This window comes from Poecile atricapillus, chromosome 2 (genome assembly GCF_030490865.1).
Source record: "Poecile atricapillus isolate bPoeAtr1 chromosome 2, bPoeAtr1.hap1, whole genome shotgun sequence".
In the NCBI taxonomy this organism is placed as follows: Eukaryota; Metazoa; Chordata; class Aves; order Passeriformes; family Paridae; genus Poecile; species Poecile atricapillus.
Window position 1 is genome coordinate 31,205,721 of NC_081250.1, and position 18,056 is coordinate 31,223,776.

The 18,056-nt window shown below is 35.2% G+C and overlaps 1 protein-coding gene across 2 annotated transcripts in view; it reads left to right on the top strand.

Moving 5' to 3' along the window:
* ITGB8 (integrin subunit beta 8) overlaps window positions 1-18,056 on the top strand; it is a 46,633-nt gene that overhangs the window by 14,781 nt on the left and 13,796 nt on the right. For both annotated transcript variants that reach the window (XM_058833089.1, XM_058833090.1), the window contains exons 2-8: window positions 480-565; window positions 3,166-3,340; window positions 5,896-6,142; window positions 7,913-8,078; window positions 10,768-10,926; window positions 15,542-15,637; window positions 15,736-15,825. In XM_058833089.1, the coding sequence (XP_058689072.1) occupies window positions 480-565; window positions 3,166-3,340; window positions 5,896-6,142; window positions 7,913-8,078; window positions 10,768-10,926; window positions 15,542-15,637; window positions 15,736-15,825 (1,019 nt within the window). The remainder of the gene's footprint in view (window positions 1-479; window positions 566-3,165; window positions 3,341-5,895; window positions 6,143-7,912; window positions 8,079-10,767; window positions 10,927-15,541; window positions 15,638-15,735; window positions 15,826-18,056) is intronic.

The following is an 18,056-nucleotide window of genomic DNA, read 5'->3' on the forward strand; positions in this document are numbered from 1 at the left end:
ATTCATTGCAAAAATGAATATACAGAGGGGGAATATTTATAGAAGGTGAGAAAATACTTTGGGTTTCATGAGGAGTGAATAATGAATAATTCAGTCAAGTGTAAATGACTTAAAGGGAAAATGTCTGTGAAAAGATAAGCTACCTAGTAAATTTTTTTTTTTAGGCAGTAAATCAGCAAGATACATGCCAAAGATAAACTTGCACTTCAAAATTATTCTAAATCAGGATCTTAAAAATTTGGCCTTGTGAACTGTGAATAGAGTTTATTCAATCTGTGCATATAGTTGTAGACTGTAGATAAAAGAAAATTGTATTCCCTCGCCACAATACCTTTGTTCTGTTTTACTTCTGTTTTAATACATTGTCATCACTCTTAATATGGAGAAGTAATTTTTGAAATCTTGGTTTAAAATTAGGTATTTTACAATTTCACGTGTCGTCATAAATCATGAATGTTTGGGTTTGTATTTCATTGCAGCGGAAAACAGATGTGCCACTTCAAATGCAGTAACATGCACAAAGTGTCTTGCTTTGGGTCCAGAGTGTGGATGGTGTGCTCAAGAGGTATGGCATTTTTGCTTAATTACATTTGACTTTATATTTTAGCTGCTTCTGATCTTTATAAAGATAAAGGCTTTTAAACTGAGAAAATTATAGTGAGAAATAGCAAGAAAATCTTTAAATGATCCCTAGAGACAGAACCTGAGAAGTCATGTGAAATATATTTTGTTTCCAAAGGAGAAAATGCAATCTTTTATTTGGAAAATTGCAGTAATTTTAAATAAAGTGAGATCTTTTTAATGCATTCCATCTGCTTTGTAGACAGCTTTGGCAGACTTACAGTAGCTTTGAGAGTTTAACAGTTTTTGGCTTCAAAATCAAAATTACTTATCAGTACTTTATATTAAGTCTTCATCATATATGAAAACAAGTCTATACATGTATGTCTACTGCATTTAGCAAAAGGTTGTACTAACAGTAGAGTTGACTTTGACTTCACCTTATATTATGATCCTACCACAAATGGAAAAAATGATGCTTTTCTCATTTTGACACTTGAAACTATCAGTTCTGAGACTTAGCACAGAAGATAAGTCTTAGGTAGCATGAATTATTCTGAAATTATTATTACTTTGCAAACTGTAAGAATATGGGTATTTCTGGTTTTGTTTGACAGGAAAAAGGAAAAGATAACCCTGTTGATAGCATGATTTTGAGTAATCATTTCAGAGGAGCAAGGTTTTGAAGAATATCATTGACAATCACAAGCTCGTATGCTCTTTAAACTCATGCAGAAATTACCAGTAGTAGCTTTCAGGTTAACAGAGAAGGTAGATAAATTCCTGGGGTGTGTCTGACAGAGATCAGGAGTGTAAGGCACTGGCAATATCTGAGATATTATGTCTTGGAATCATTAACTTAGTCTGCCAAAGGTACAAGGATAAGTAATGCAAGGATGGGTAGAGGCATGCAGGGCTTGTTTTCCCAGAGGAAGCCTAGCATATGTAGATGGCACAATGGATTACAGTGTGGAGGGGTTCAGTATTCTGGCCCCATGTCCTGTCTTCGAACGGGGAAAGCTTTATCCTCCTCCATCTGCATTTATCACAGAGCAGCATTTGCTAACTTTCCAGTGCAAAACTTTCCTTCTGAGTAGGCACATGGACTTGGCCTGTTTCACTTCTGCTCTGCTTGTCCTGTTTCACTTCTCAAGTCAATCCTGAGAGCTGTTCACCAGGGCTTTGTCAAACCCTCTTAAGTAGCTGGCTCACCTACACACCATCCGTGGTTATGGAATGGCAAAACCCATGCTATTGCAGATGGAAATATTGCAGTGCACCTTAGCCCACCTGCTTCATGAGAACAATATTTTAATAAGATAATCTGCCCTGAGGAACTCTTGAGATGCTTTGAATTTATACCCACACACAGTGGACCTCAGAAAACACTACAAATCTATTATTCATTACTGGTAACAAGAGTAACTAAATTCTTTATACATTTAAAAATCTAGGTTTTTGAAAAGTGTACACAAAAAGGAATATATAAATAGCAGTAACTTAAAAAGTAGTCTCTGTTGTTTTTAAGAAAGAAGGTTATAGAAAAAATAGATTCAAGGTAGACTACAAAACTAAGCTGGAATTTGAAAAACAAGAACTGGCATATTTAATTCTTCATGGGCTTTCTCTAGTCTTTTCAGGGTCTGGATGACTGTTGATTATCTAATACACAGTTGACTGTATTTTAGATGGCTTATTTTCTGCATTTGCATCTGAAAGATGAGAGATTGTCCTTTGTTTGGTTGGTTTTCAGCTTTGACTCAGATGCACCAATAGTTTGAAAGACTACAAAAGATCTTGTCTTGTTTTTATTCTTTTTTTCTTTTTTTCCCTGCATGTTCAGAATCGTATTAATCATCAGATTAGTCGTCAGGAAGGAATTTTGCATTGTATCATTTTGATGAAATTTTTGACAACTTTTCTCTTTCAATGCAGCAAAGGATGGGCTGCTTCTGACATCATCCTTCTACTAATCACTTTTCTGTTGCTACAATGGCTTTTTTATGTTGGTGGCATCTAAACTGTCTACTCCCGTAATAATACATGGTTTCCTCTTTCCGGGAATTGAAATTATGTAGTTCAGTAGGTCTTTGGATTTTGTGTAGTGGGATAGACAAATTCAGGTTGGCTAAATCTAGAGCTGACCTCTGGTGTTCCTACTAAATATCAGCCTGAGTAGCATTACCAGTGGATTCTTCTGAAAACTAACCTGTTTTGGTGTTGAGGGAATGATGCTTTTTTGCTAAAACAAGCTCATAGCATGTCACAGAACTTTTTTTAGTGACATAATAACAGTGTGTAATTTCCTTTTTCTCCAAAGTCAGCTTGTTCTGATTGTGCAAGATCCTATTTCTCGGTAAAAAAACTTTCTGTGTAAAAATGGGTCAGTGTGGCAATTAGGTTTAACTTCTAATTTAAATATTGCCTTATTGCCATAATTAAAAACATATGGCTTCATGATCTTGTTCTATAATTTATGCAATTATATAGTAGCATATTTTATTGTTTCCAATACTATTATTTTGGTTTTCTTCATCCTTTGAAGGTGGTACAGAGTTTTTTTCAGCTCAGATTGTTTTGCTCTTTTTGTTTCTTCTTTAACAGGATTTCATGGCTGGCACAACACAGAAGGGACGCTGTGACACTGTTTTCAATTTAATGAAAAGAGGCTGCCAATCAGATTTGGTTGAAAACCCCACGGTTCATGTCACAATACCTAGTGACCACGAAACAAATACACAAGTGACACCAGGAAAAGTTTCAGTCCAACTGCGTCCAGGTTGGGTCATCTCTAATACATTGATGTTATAATAAATTTAAAATACAAACTATACTTCTACGTACAGATATTTTGTGAAGAGCCATCTGGAATAATTATTTGGAAGAATGATGCTATAACATTGTATTGTAGAACTGAGATGGTGTTGCTCCAATATTGAAGTATCATCTTCACCAAGAATTGTTTCTGTCAAACACAGCTGAAGGTTAGAATAATGCAAGTAATAAGTGAAAAGGGAATTTTAGGTAGTCTTTCCTGTTTTCTTATGTGGTTTCTTGATTATTTAGCCCCTTGAACTAACGGTTTTGCCTTACATGTGTATAAGCTATTCCTCCTGAAAGTAAATAGAGTTATAATTCCTAAATTCATAATTTGATAAACTTCTTGATTATTTATTTTCAAGTGCATTGACTAGACAACTACAAAATACCAAAACCATTATATAAGGAAAGACTAAATTCCTAAAGAAGACTTAGATGTTCACTGCCTGAATTTTTTTATGATTAGTATATCTCCATTTCCCTCAGCTGAAATCTAGTTAAATAAGTGTTCATCCTCTGTCTCTAAAAAAGCTGTAGCCAACAGCAGAAGTGAAGGTGATATAAAGGGATCCATGGTTATCTTTCACTCAATAAAATTTAATTTCTTTCTTTCACAAAGAGTAATTGGAGAAAGAATTATGTGAGAGGGATCAATCTTTGTCAGGAAAACATTAAGTGTTCAGGAGAAGAATTTTGCTGATCTTCACTGTAGAAATGATAATTTTCTGTCAATTACAAGGGAAAATTGAAGAATCTGCATGTATGTAAAGCACAAAGGAGATGTTTTTCACTCTTTATAATAATAAAACAGTCAAGGTAACATCAGCACTTCTCCTTTCCCCACCCTTCTTCCAAAGAAGTGACTGATACTCTGCTTTGTACTGAGAAATGGTTTCAGGAACTGAGCTACCTCTAAGCTCTGTCTGTAATCACATTTATTTCCAAAGGCATACTGGATTCATAGGAAAAACAGTTAGCTTTCTAAAATTTGTTTTCATTAACCTTTTTTCCAGTAAATCATGAAATTAAGTTTGGAGTTCCTTATCCTTTACAGAAGTTTTTCCATCAGGGAGGCAAAAGAATGAAATTTCAAGGACTCCAGAAGAAAAACTTTTTATATATAGATATTTTGCCTATATTTTTTGCCTCAGGGAAACACACAGATACACCACTATAGTTTTTCCTCAAAACAGACATTTGATACATGATAATCACGCAGACAAAAATACTTTTGTTTTGATACTGGGGAGTTTTGTCACTGTTTACACATAGTCATCATTTAGGATTTATGTAGAAAATAATAAAAGCTGCACTCAGTATCTCACTATATGCAAACCTGAGACCTGCAAGAGTCATTTACAAAAAGTAATTCAATTTACATTTGCAAAGAGGAAACATAAATAGCAGCACACTAAAATTGTTTTCCTCATGCAAGAACTAATACAGACAAATCCTGAAATTTTCAGATGGATTATGTTCAAAGGACATTGGAAAAAAGTTCTTTTCATATTTAAATTTTCTGAGTCAGATCTCTGTACTGGATGTACTTTTTGATAGTTTTTATTAAAAATCTACATAGTTCTATAACATCTAACTTCCTCCTGTCCTTTGCTGTATCTTCATTGCACAATACTGGATTAGATTCTCCACTTGTCGCATGAAGATCCTAAACTCATTTTGCTGTGAGCTTACACTTTGGGTGGCATAAAATGATGGCTAATTTGGAGCCATACATTACTGTAACTGTTCTGCCCATACAAATCACTTTGCTTGTTTTGCTGACATTACAGAATATTGGACAAGCAAAAATGTGAGGACTAGTTTTAGCAGCTTCCAAAGATATGTTGTGGCTCTGCAGGAGTCACAGACATCTAGCATCCTGAAATAAGAGTTCTATTTTGTATATGCCAAAAGAGGGATTTTTTTTAATATTAAAACCTTTTTTTAAAAAAAAAAAATATATATATTTTGATCCTACGGAATTTTCTCATCAAATCTTTGGAAGCAGTTTGGGATAAACTTGTATCATTATTTACGTCACTTTTTCAGGCTGTGCTGTCCTTGTGGTGTGTATGTAGTTTTAGGTTCTGTCATATGACAAACTATTTGCAGGATACATTTACATACTTTGAAGTGACAACCTTGAAGTGACTGACCCCAATTTGTATGCAGATCTGTGTCCTTTGTGAGCCACAACTGCTTTTTGTTATAATGCCAAAGAGATTGCATAACCATGAATTTAAAACAAAATGGGGAGAAGTAAGATTTTACAAGAAATTGCACAGTGCTCCTGCAAGGAAAAAAAAACCAAAATGTTCTACAAAACATCCCTTTATGGCTTATTTTTGAATGCTTCTTCAAGGTTTCATTTACTCTTGGGAAATTTTCTTGTTTGTTTTTCTCTTTGCTGACACAAACAACTTTGTGCTGAGGTTGCTAGAAAAATAAGTGTATTTTTAAGCATGTCCATTCAAAAATAGTAAATAAGTGTATTTGTTTATTTTTTTTAATCAGGAAGTGAAGTAAACTTTATGTTAAAAGTTCGTCCTTTAGAGAAATACCCTGTGGATCTTTACTATTTAGTTGATGTCTCAGCCTCTATGCACAACAATATAGAAAAGTTAAATTCCGTTGGATTTGCTTTATCTAAAAAGATGGAGAATATTTCTCTTGATTTTCGACTTGGATTTGGATCCTATGTGGATAAAACTGTGTCACCCTATATTAGCATTCATCCAGGTAGAATCCATAACCAGTGCAGGTATGTAGTATTTTTACATTTACTATAGCACTGAGACGTGTATTTAATTAGAGAAATATGCATTATACATATATGTTCAGAATTTATCTTTGTTTCCTTTTATTGTGGTTCTTTGAAAAGTTCCTAAGGAAATGCTGAAAATTGTTTTATACTGTTTACTTCTGCAGTACCTGGTGAGTGATTTCAGAAAAACTGTTTCTGTATCAGAAATAATGCATTATATTTTCTTTAGCAAAACAAGCCAAAATCCATGCTGCTTTGGAACAGTTGGTTATGTTTTGTATTTCATTTTAAAGTCAACTGTTGTGGTTTTGGTTATTTTGGATATGTTACCTAGATTCATCACAAAGTTTTTACTTTCTGACCTATATATTTTCTGGTGTATGGTCGTGTTTTCATTAACTCCTTCCTGAAAATTCTACTTTTGTCAACATGATGTGGTTTCTTTCAGCTCATTTAATGAACATAAGCAATCCTCTGATCTACAGTTTTAATATGAGAGAACTCCTCTTTTAAATAGAAAAGATGTTCTGGCCTGCATTTCTTTTTTCATGCCATGCTTTGTATGCCTTGGGCTCAACACTTACATGAAGTGAGGGATCACTTCCAACACTCCCTGGAGAACAAGATTATTCACAACAAATTCAGAGCTGTATAAATGATAGTAGTTGGAAAAGTGAATATTAATTCTTCATACTTTCTTGCTTGCCTTTCCTGAGAAGTCATGATCCAAAGTTCTGTGAAGTCCCTAAGTACCTTTTGTGATTTCAGTGGGTTTTGAATTGGTTCCTAGTGGTGGAATTCATTCTAGAGATGTGACTATCTATGGATAAAGCAGTCATCTAGACCATCTATATATAGTGAGTCATAATCAATATAGGATATTGATTAGCATTTCTAGGTCATGATGCATTTTGCCTAAGAGGAGACAACTGTAGAGATATTAATCCTTTCAATGCCAGTTTCTCTTCTTTGACTGTAACTTGATTTGGAGGAGGGCAGGTTACAGTCTGGATGCAGTAGAAGTTAAGAGAGTTGAAACCTGCTCAGCATCTGAAATGGATGAGCATTTCAACTTGTGCCATAAATCACGGCTGTGAATGGGTCCCAGATCAATGACCTGTGTAAGTGCTGTTTCACTAGCTTAGTTATGACAAAAATCAGACTTTCTCCCTTATGTATAATTTGAGAAAGTATCATGACATTAGTGAAAATTAATTTTCTCATCTCTTTGATGACATAATTATCATTAATATCAATATTGATGTTATGTGCATTAATGTAACACTAGTGGATGATAGAAGATAGGAACTTAGATTTTTTTATAGCTTGATCCAGTAGTCTGTATAGCAACCTATTAAAAGATCTTACTGTTGCAGTGTGATAGTCCTTCCTCAGCATAATGAAAAGCAGAGCTGTACCATGCTGTAGATACTCCAAAAAGGCTTATATACACCCTGAGATCATACCATCCTTCTTGTTGCATTTTTGTTCTTTATGAAACACTACATATATTGTTAAAGTACTGATTAAGTTATTATAAGCACAATTCCATAAAATAGAAGATAATATACATTTTTTGTAATTAATTATAACTACCTCCCACTGAATTTAATTTAGCATGGAATTGCTCTTTTTTCTGTAAGTGTTTCTTATTCTGTGCTACCTATATCTTCATTAGTATCAGGATTTTATGGGTTAATGGGGATGCAATATTTTCATCTCCTTCAAAGGAAAAATAAGGATTTTATTTGTTTTGTTTTTTTACAGTGATTACAATTTAGATTGTATGCCTCCTCATGGCTATATCCATGTGCTATCCCTGACTGACAATATAGCAGAATTCAGAAATGCAGTGAATAAACAAAAAATTTCTGGAAATATTGATACACCTGAAGGGGGCTTTGATGCAATGCTTCAGGCAGCTGTGTGCCAGGTAAGGAAGGAAAAGAAATGGTGATTCAGGCACCAGATAGATAGATAGATAGATAGATAGATAGATAGATAGATAGATAGATAGATAGATAGATATGTAGGTACACTGGTGGTCAGTGTTCCTGAATTCAAAATCCAGTGCTATACCTGATAATACTATGATTTTTTCCCTCCTTTTCCATTATTTTCCCCTTAACTATATATTTCCAGTTGAAGCTGAAAACTAGAGCAGGAGGGAACATCTTTCAGTATCGGTTATGGATCTTCAATTTCTGGCTTTAATCAGCCTGGCCAACATAGGATGGATGATGAAAGCAGCTGTTTCTTGTTTGAACAGACACATGTATTAATTTCAGTCAATTACATAATTAGTTTCAAAAATCATTAAAGCACTGCTTGTATTCCTCAATGAAGGCATACCATTTGAAATTTCTTCTCCTTAAAAGCTTGAAAATTGAATGAGAATTTTTATATATATGCTTGTGTAGGTAAGGAAAACAGAACTTCTATGTTCTCAGCTTGCAAATTTTGAAACAGTAAAAATCAACTAAAAATTAACTTTTGTATATTGATAAAATTTCATCAGTCTCATGCAGGAAAGTGTGGAAAAGATCTGCATCAGTAAGTCTCAAGCTATAAGCATATTAGATAAAGAGAGTTTGTTTTACTCTAGAGAGCTATTTTGGTTGTTTTTCTTCTTATGCATATTAATGCAATACAGATTTTGAAATCTGGCTGATTCATGGGTTTGGTACTGCTCTATAAAATATTCAGCTCCCATTCAAATCACAGGCTTGGCATGTTTCTCATCTGTTAGAATGATGTCAGGACAATTGTTTTATCTTGTCTATCTTCACACTATTTTTCTGAGAAGTAAAATATCTCAAGGACAAAAGTAATCCAAGTTACATTAAAAATGAATAGTTTGGTCCAATTTTATTTTCAAATTTTGATTAACAGGTAAGTAAAAACCACTCTCCATAAACACTGTGATTGAAGCTGTTACAAAAAATTATTCTGGAACTTTGGAAAAATTCCTAAAAATTCAGTGTTTCTCACTGGACACATTCCACACTTATGACATGTGAGTTCTAGAATAATATATGCTTCCAAGAACAATAGAATGGAAATATTCATAAGAATGTGGAGGCTTTCCTGTTAGGTGAATTGTGAACTGAAATGGACGGGAAGAATGTGCAATTCATAATGACCATCATGAACCATAAATTATAGTAATGTGCACTCATTTTGCCTACAATAGACCTTTATAACTTGCTCCATCTTGCTTTAACCAATGTATCATAGTTGCAAGAGGTAGCAGCTTAGGACATGGAGCTACTTTAAAATTTTGATTGCTGTGACATATATAGGTAGGAATCATAGAATATCTTAAGTCAGAAGGGATCCATAAGGATCATCACGTCCAACTCTCTGCTCCTCACAGAATTGCTTAAAACTAAACAAGTGTCAAGGTGACAAAGTCAAACGCTGGAGTCAGGAGAAGAGTGCTTCAGGAGAATTTGGAATTATTTAAGACAAAACCTGTTTACGAATAAAATACTCCTTCTTTAGAGGAATGCTGTTTAGGAGTGTCTGAGGGAGACTGAAGTATAAGTTGGAAAAGACATGACACCCCTCTGTCTTGTTATTCTTGCTGGCTTGAGATACTTAATCCCCATTCAGAGATAGTAGAGAGTGAGCCTGAGAAGGCAGCTAAATCCCTCTCCATGAAGAAAGGAAGGCAGAGAGTAAGTCACAAAGTGTGGCTGAGTACATGGACTGTATTGCAGGTACATGTTTCACATGAGAATGGTAGAGATTGTGTGTCATAGGAAGGAGATAAAATGGAAGCAGTGAAAAAGAAGATGGAATTAGCAAGAGAAGGAATAATGAAAAAGCATATGATGTGTTTCCTGTGTGCCTCAGAAATTTCATTATAATCAGGGAGATTAATGTTTTGAAAATACAAATTGTCATCTAAACCAATTTAGCTGTAAGCTTACCCTGCTGCATCCTTCACATCCCTGAATTCCTGAAAGACATTCAATTCACCCTTGAGGCTGCCACTTTGCTATCAGTCCGTTAAGATGGTGGATAAACGTAGCATTTTGCTGCATAATAAGGAATTTCTCAATTTGTAATTGCATGAAGACCTTCAAACTTTAGTTTATTGATTTGTGATTGCATATTAATGTACTTGCCCAAAAATTTAGTAGGAAAAGGAAATTATAGTGTGTAAAGAATATAAAGTAATTAAAGTAAAAATAGAACAGAGTGCTAAGTATCAATATGGATGAATTCATATTTACTGGTTGTAATGCTTCCTTGGACCCCAGAGGATTTTACAAACTGTATGCTTTGTATTTGTATGTAACAGTAACACACACAATGTGGCAGCTGTTATCAAGCCCACTATATAAAGCATAACTGGCATGTATAGTGGGACATCTTTCTTTAAAAAGCAAAGGAAATGGTAAATGGAAAAAACCAAAGAAATTGGTAGATTTCAGATGTAGTACATTATGTCTATTTCCACACAAAATGCTTTAAATAGCCCAGTTTAATGCAGTGCTGCCAGGCAGCGTAATATCTGAAAGTGCTCTTTAATGTTAATTTTTCATTTTGTTGTAGATTATTTTAGAAAATAGGTAGCTACTGCTTTCTTATACCTAATTTTGTTTTCTTTATAGAGCCATATTGGATGGCGGAAAGAAGCAAAGCGACTGCTTCTTGTGATGACAGATCAAACTTCCCATCTGGCCCTTGATAGTAAATTAGCAGGAATTGTAATTCCCCATGATGGAAACTGTCACTTGAAAGATAATGTGTACATCAAAGCTACGAGTATGGTAAGGTATATGTCATAGATTTTGCCTTCAGAGAGGCAATGCAAAACTATGTAAAGGAGGTTTTTAGACTGCTCTGAAAGCATTGTTTTTATTTCAGTTATTAGAACAGTATTTTTACAGGTAGGCAAGTTGTGAAATGAAGAACTGGTCACCTGGCATGTTGGCATTCTTTTTGTGTGGACTAAACTGTTTTGGAGTCTGAAAGAAACAGTACACAGAAAAGGAGGATATGTTATTATTTTGGTGTGGGTTTTTATTAGCATCTCATAAGAATCAAACGCATTTTGTATAAAATATAAGTAGGAAGTGTGTGGTGTGATATTTTCCACAAGTAGAAGCTGGTAATAGGAGAGTTGTACAATCATGCTCACAAAGCAAAGACAGTGGCTATGATTTATAGTCAGAGGATGCACAGGAGCGTTGGTTGAAAAGGCTTGGTAAGACTAAACCAGAGGGCATGCAACAGCAATAAGCTATTTCAGATGAATGGAGTAGCATTAAACGCATTCAGATTTCACAGTAGAAAGCCAATGTATGGTAATACACACCTCTGCAAAAAGTTGCATCAAATCTGCTGTAGCAAAATAAGACGCCTTCAACATATTGTTTTAGCTTTCAAAATACTTTCTTCAGTAATAGATAAAGTAGTCACAAATGACTGAAGAAAGGAATTTTTGCTTAAGAGTTCTTGGTTTCAACTTCTGTGGTTATTTTCTTAAATAAATATGAATTGTTTATTTAAGAAACATGCATCACTTCTTAATTGCAATGTAATCCCCAGAAAGCAGAAGCATGAGCTGTGGTACAATTCGAGCACAATGTGTACAGCCTGTGTTCAGCCAGAGCCAGAAATGTGCAAGTGAAGACAGTGAGGGCTGGTGTAAGTGAGGTTAGACCTGAATGTAATCCCAGCAACTGTTATTTACAAGGATAGTGAAGGAGCAGGAAGAGGCTCCTGGCTGTTGTGTGATCATGAAATACGGGTGGTTTCTGGGAAGCAGTGAGTGTTTGGGAGCTTGCTGAATGGAGGAGGGAGATCAGTGTGTGCTTACAGGAAGGTTATTTAGATTTCTGATTATCTGATGTTCTTGCATTCATATACTCCCTCTGTCACCTCTTGGATATTTCCTCACAGACGTGAGATTTGTTTTTCCATTCTAATCAGTCCATTCAATTTATTCTACTTAGAGCAAATAATCCTGCAACTTTTCTTTCCCAAAGCAGAACATTCTCTGTTTTTCTCTCTTTTTAATTTTCCTAGTTGCAGTGTTATAAATCAGAGGATGTTTGCTCTCCTTATTAAATAATTTCTAAAGGTACAAATATTTTTCTGGTGTCCAGGATTCCTTTGATAATAAAGATATTGTCTATTTCTGAAAAAAAAACCAAAAAAACCCCACTGTATTTATTTTATGTTCAACTTCAGAAATTAATTTCTATTGCAACTTGAGAAACTCACCAGTGGAAAATATAGAAAAAATTAATTAATATCTTTCTAAGCAGCTATGCTGACTGAAAAAAGGTGTTTTAACTGATATTTAGCATTCTGGTTTGAAAGATCATAATTTTACTGTCCCATATGGAAAAATAAATCTCCATGGTGATTACTATTGATGTATTTTATGAAATTAGTTTTTTTAGCCACCCAAATGAAATGACCTTGAAAAATGCTTAGATCTGTGGTGGCACATTTAGATCCATGTGTCTTCTGGCTGCTAATCCTTTTTTTTTTAATATGGGCTAATTTTTGCATGCCCACATGTTAACAGTAGGCATGCACTTAGTACTAGGAATTGCATTTTCTGGAGCAGATGTGATGACAACACAATAGTGTCTGTAAGGGAAAGTGTGCTGGTTTCTCACTTTTTTCTTCTTATCCATGGAACACATGATTACTTTATTTATAGATATCCATAATGAGACTTCAAATGAATCAGTAAAATCAGGAGGCTGGGAAGACTATTTCATATTTAAATGAAATATCATGAAAATCTGTCAGTCTTTTAGGAAACAATATGAAACACAGTTTTAGGTTTTGTTCATATCAATACAATTTTGTTTGGCTGTGTTAAATTAGAGAGACTTCTGTAATCATACTGTTTTCCTGCTTTGATTCTTAGCTTTGGGTAGTCATGAGAAGATTGTATTTTGGCATATTTTTATTTCTTACTTGTGCCAGTAAAGAGAACTTTGCTTTATTTGTTTGAATAAGCTTGGCCTTTACATCAGAAATGTTTCCACTTAGACATTTTTCTGCATGTTTCTTTTTAACTTTTGCTAAGCAGTCAGAGAGGTCAGCAAAAAAAAAGCATGATAGGAAAGAAATCTAGTCTCTTTTAATTAGATCTGTGCTTGGTTAACTCCCTTACTGAAATATTTAACATTTGTATTAGTTATCTTCTCAGCTTAACACAGGAGGTTAAAATAATAAAATGAATGATGTAATTAAAACAAGAAAGATGATCTAAAATTAAAGTACATTTATCTGAGCAGTAGTGGGAAAAGGTAAGATAAAAACACATGAAGGACATCAAGGTTGTCACAGCAAGCAAAGTGAGGCTCCATGAGTGACCACTGGTACCTTATGTCATCTCTATACATGCTTAAAATTAAAAAGCTAGTGTGGGTGTGTTGATGTTTTGGGCTTTGGTTTTTGGTTGTTTTTTTTTAAACTCAATTCTAATAAAAAGAAACAGGAAGCTGGACACTCTAGACAGTTATTGATGACAAGTACATAGAAGTTCAGCATTCCTTGTGAGCAGAGGTAGGCTGGGAATCCTGTCCGTGCAGCTCTTACATGTCTATGGGTGTCATCTCTTGACTTCAGTAAGCTCCATCTGAATAAGTTTTTGTTTTATGAAGGCTTGGAAAGCTATTTCTGATACTGCCAATTTCAGAGTTCATCTAGTAGTTGCAGAGTTGTTGAGGGGAACTCTGCTGGAATTCAGACAGGTCTAGTATCATGTACTAATCAAGAAGACTGACTTATTTTGCCACCATCTCATGATCCCTTGATACTGCCCCTGTCATTCCCATATTTGTGGTGCAGTAGGTATTTGCAGAAGATCTGTCTCCACTCGTGTCCTGGGACCACTTGTTGTGCTGTGATCTGCCAGCCAATTGCACATGGCCTGTAGGGTTGTGCAGCACAGTGGAGGCCCCACCACTGTGCTCTGTGCCATGGAGAAGGAGGGCTTAGCACTGTTCTGTAGGCTACTTTCTCCATCTGGAACTGTAAGAAGGCCTGCTTAATATTGTGTTATCCACCTTTCATCAGTTATCTATTATATCTATTATATTATCCATATCATCTTTTACCAAAGTGTTGAAACATTGGGAGAGTCATATACTCTGACTGCACCAAGAAACTCTTTTGTTCTCTCTGTACAAGGCTCTTTATAAAGGTGCAATATGATGGAAAATGGATTTTACTCCCTTGCATTACTTTGTCTCAGTTGTCTTGCTATTCAGATTATTGCTAGCAGAGCTGTTGACTTGCAGGTTGGCTTAAGTAACAAGGGACAATCTGAGGAGAAGGGGAACCGTTCAGTGTAATAGACTGTGTTTGTGCAAGAGAGAGACAATATAGGACAGATGGTGAAAAATACCAGGAAAAGAAAGACAAAAAAAAATGTGGGGGATAAAGGTTGAAGTACCTAAGTGGAGGTGTCCAGATGAAACCTCTTTGAAAGTGTTGAATTTACTTCTTGAGAATTATTTACTTAAGGCTGGTTAATAAGTGGTGTTTTTGAGATACAGTTTGGTTTAGAGTACTGGAGCTGAAGGGATCTCACATAACCCAGGTGTACAAAGCCCACTGGGACCACAAAGACCCCTTGAACTTCACCAGATCTTGGATGGAGAGATAGCAACACAGCTCTTGTTCTCAAATCCATGTCAGATCTCTCAACGAGAAGTGTAAAAAAGCAGGCCATTGGCACAGGACACGCTGTTGTAGGTACTCCACCAAATAGAACAATGCATTACTGAGGACAAGCATAGCTGTGGTTAAGAAAGTGTAGCAGGTTATCATGGTGAGGACTGGAGTCATGAATCCTTAGGTAGGTCTTGAACATGCAGAGGAGAGTGCTGTCAGTCGTGAGATAAGCATAGAATACTGACAATGCCAGAACCTGATCCAGTAGCTGCACTTGATGCCAAAATATATGTCTGAGAATCAAACATTTTTAATTACCCTCCTTTCTGTTCCCAAAAGCACACCTCATCTCAGAGCTTCATGTTGGACTTTCTCCCTGACTTTTTCACAAGAGCCCACCTCTCATTCCCTGCTCTTCTAAATGGACCATGGACCACATCATATCCATATTTCTTAAGCATCACGCTCAAACCAGCAAAATAGTACTGTAGAGTAAGTCCTTCCACTGTGCAGCAGATCTTCATAATTGGCAACAGATAAGCCTGGCTGATGCCCTGATGATTTTTTTTTATTTTTTATTCAAATGGCCACATCCTGGTTTTGATGTTGGTCTAGCATTCTCTGTACATTTAGAAGTTAAGATTGAATCGGTTTTGGAAATCTATAATGTGTCATATATGAAACATAAGATGTTTCCCTACTAATCTGCAATCTTCTCTTTACTGTTGTATTTTTCAGGAGCATCCATCTCTTGGGCAGCTCTCTGAAAAACTGATTGACAATAACATCAATGTTATTTTTGCTGTTCAAGGAAGCCAGTTTCATTGGTATAAAGTAGGTTAGAAACTTGATTTTATTTTTTTTTTTCAATTTTGAAGGTGAAATATTTATCCTTAAAATTAAAACTGCATAAATTATTGTCTTTTTCATAGGATCTGTTACCTTTGTTGCCTGGTACTGTTGCAAGGCAAATAGAATCACAAGCAGCAAATCTCAATGATTTGGTGGTAGAAGCCTATCAGGTATGATGAGAGTGGCAATGTTGTATGTAATATTTGTACGTTTTTCGTCTTTCATAGTCTGAAGTTTTAATTTCCAGGATCTTTTCTTTCATCTGAAGGCCACAAGGATACATTCCCTACTTTTCTTAATGTCCAGGTGGATAGGTACTATCCATAAGTTACTATCTTATGATAGCTCTCAAAGTCCCAGGCTGTCAGGGTCTCAAAGGCAAGAGCTATTGTTCTTTAACTTCTAAGGGTGATTCTAGATAATTTTTTTTATTCTCTGCACCTGTGGCTATGTCACTTCAAAAGATGGTTTATTTATTTGAATTTTGGCACCTCAGATCTTTAGTTACAGACCAGACACCGCTGTCTAGGCACTATATAAATTCAGAGCAAATACCCAATTCAGTATCTGGAGAGTTTTGCAGAATAATTTATGGGAATTTTCAAGGAGGTAATTTGAGAACAGTGGATATAGTGAAAAGCAGTATCTATACTGTAAAAAGCGGTGTAATAACTTGGGGGTTTGAGGCATGGAAGTGAAGAAGAGTTTTGATAGAGGTTTGGGAGAGAACAATGGAACTGGCTTTGTGAACTCTTGCTTGGAGTCATCAATTGAACGTAATAGTTTGGGAAAGAGAGAGCAGTAGTATGGGAAATAGCATAAAGTCATTTTCCACACATGATTGACACAGAATGGCAGTTTGAAAGTGAAATAGGCATGTAGTTAGTGAAGGAAAGAGGGTATAAAAAGCTTTGAAAATGAAGCCAAGAAACAGACATTTGAGGTACTAGAGCATGGGGAGCCCATAGAGCAGCATCTAAATGAATGTGATGGGTTGCATGGTTGAATGCTGTAAAGCTGTGCAGCTACTCATAAACATTCCATTTCAGAAAGCTGAAAAGTCTGAAAAAAAAAAAAAAAGTCTGAAAAAAGCTGAAAGCTACAAAAGTATATGTGAGGTATCCAGAGGTATCCAGAGGTATCACTTTTTTTTTTTTTTTCATTACTTGGATATGGGAGGCCAGAACTATTCATTTTACTTGCTTAACCACAGAATCAAGAAATTTGCTTACAGCAAATTTGCTATAATGAGGAGCCAGCCCCCGTGACTCTTCCTAGTCTGTAGAGTGCTTTTGCACACATTTTTCTCACTGTCACATTAGAGACACTGGGATAAAGGCAAACATATTCAAAAGCAGAAGAGTTTAGGAATAGTCAAATTGCAGACAAATTCTCACTAGTATTTTGCTTCCTCTTATAAAGTCAAAAGATCTCATTTTGAATATGGAGGTTTGCAGGAAGTTGCTGGCATAAAATTTTGAAAATTCTAATCCTTTTGTATGACAGCTTTACACTGTCCATCCTAAATGGAAACACTATTCTTATCCAGTGCAGGGCAAACATTCAAGGGGAGGAAATGAAATTTTATGAAACAATAATTTAGTTCAATAAGAGATTTAGTGGGACTTTCCTGGTCCAGCCACCCCCAGTTTGCTTTTGCTTTATTTTCATTTTTTAGACAGTCTTTCTTCCCATCATAGCCTTGAGATTTTTATCATAGTGTTAGGGGATTTTTAATATATAAACACATGGTGAACATCTCTCGAATGTGTTGCATTCTAGAGAAAAATAAAGGACTTAGGTAAGAAAATAAATTCAGTGTTGATATTCAGTGACAGTGGGCCTCTTGCAGTCTTGTTCCAGGCAGGGAAACCTTAGGCTTAGCTATGGAAAACCCTGGCTGAAAATCCCTGGCTAAAAAGCCAAAGATGAGTCACTAATTTTCAAAAAGTTACTCAGATAAACATGTGTTAAGATTCATATAATTGCATTTCCATTTGTAGCAGTAAAAATATCCCACTAAACTCATTTTTCAATAGTAATATGACAGGAATTCTAAAAATCCCTCTGTGCAATTTTCTGCTCAGAGGGATTTTATAATATAAAAAATATATAACTTATAAATATAAGTTTGTACAGAGCTTTAATAAATTTTTAAATGGTCAAGGAGCAATATTTCTTCCTTGAAGGAAGTAGAATTTTAGATCATATAGTAAATACAAGTTACAAAGTAGTTGCTTTTTCATTATTTTTTATTGCAAAATGCCCTAATGGGATGTGCCAATTGTTGGCTTATATAGTCTTGGCTGACTCAGAAAAATCAGTAAGAATAATCCCAGTAGCCTTTAGGTCACCCTAAGGTTTGTTCAGAGAAAACTTTTCCAAGACAGTTGCAAAATAT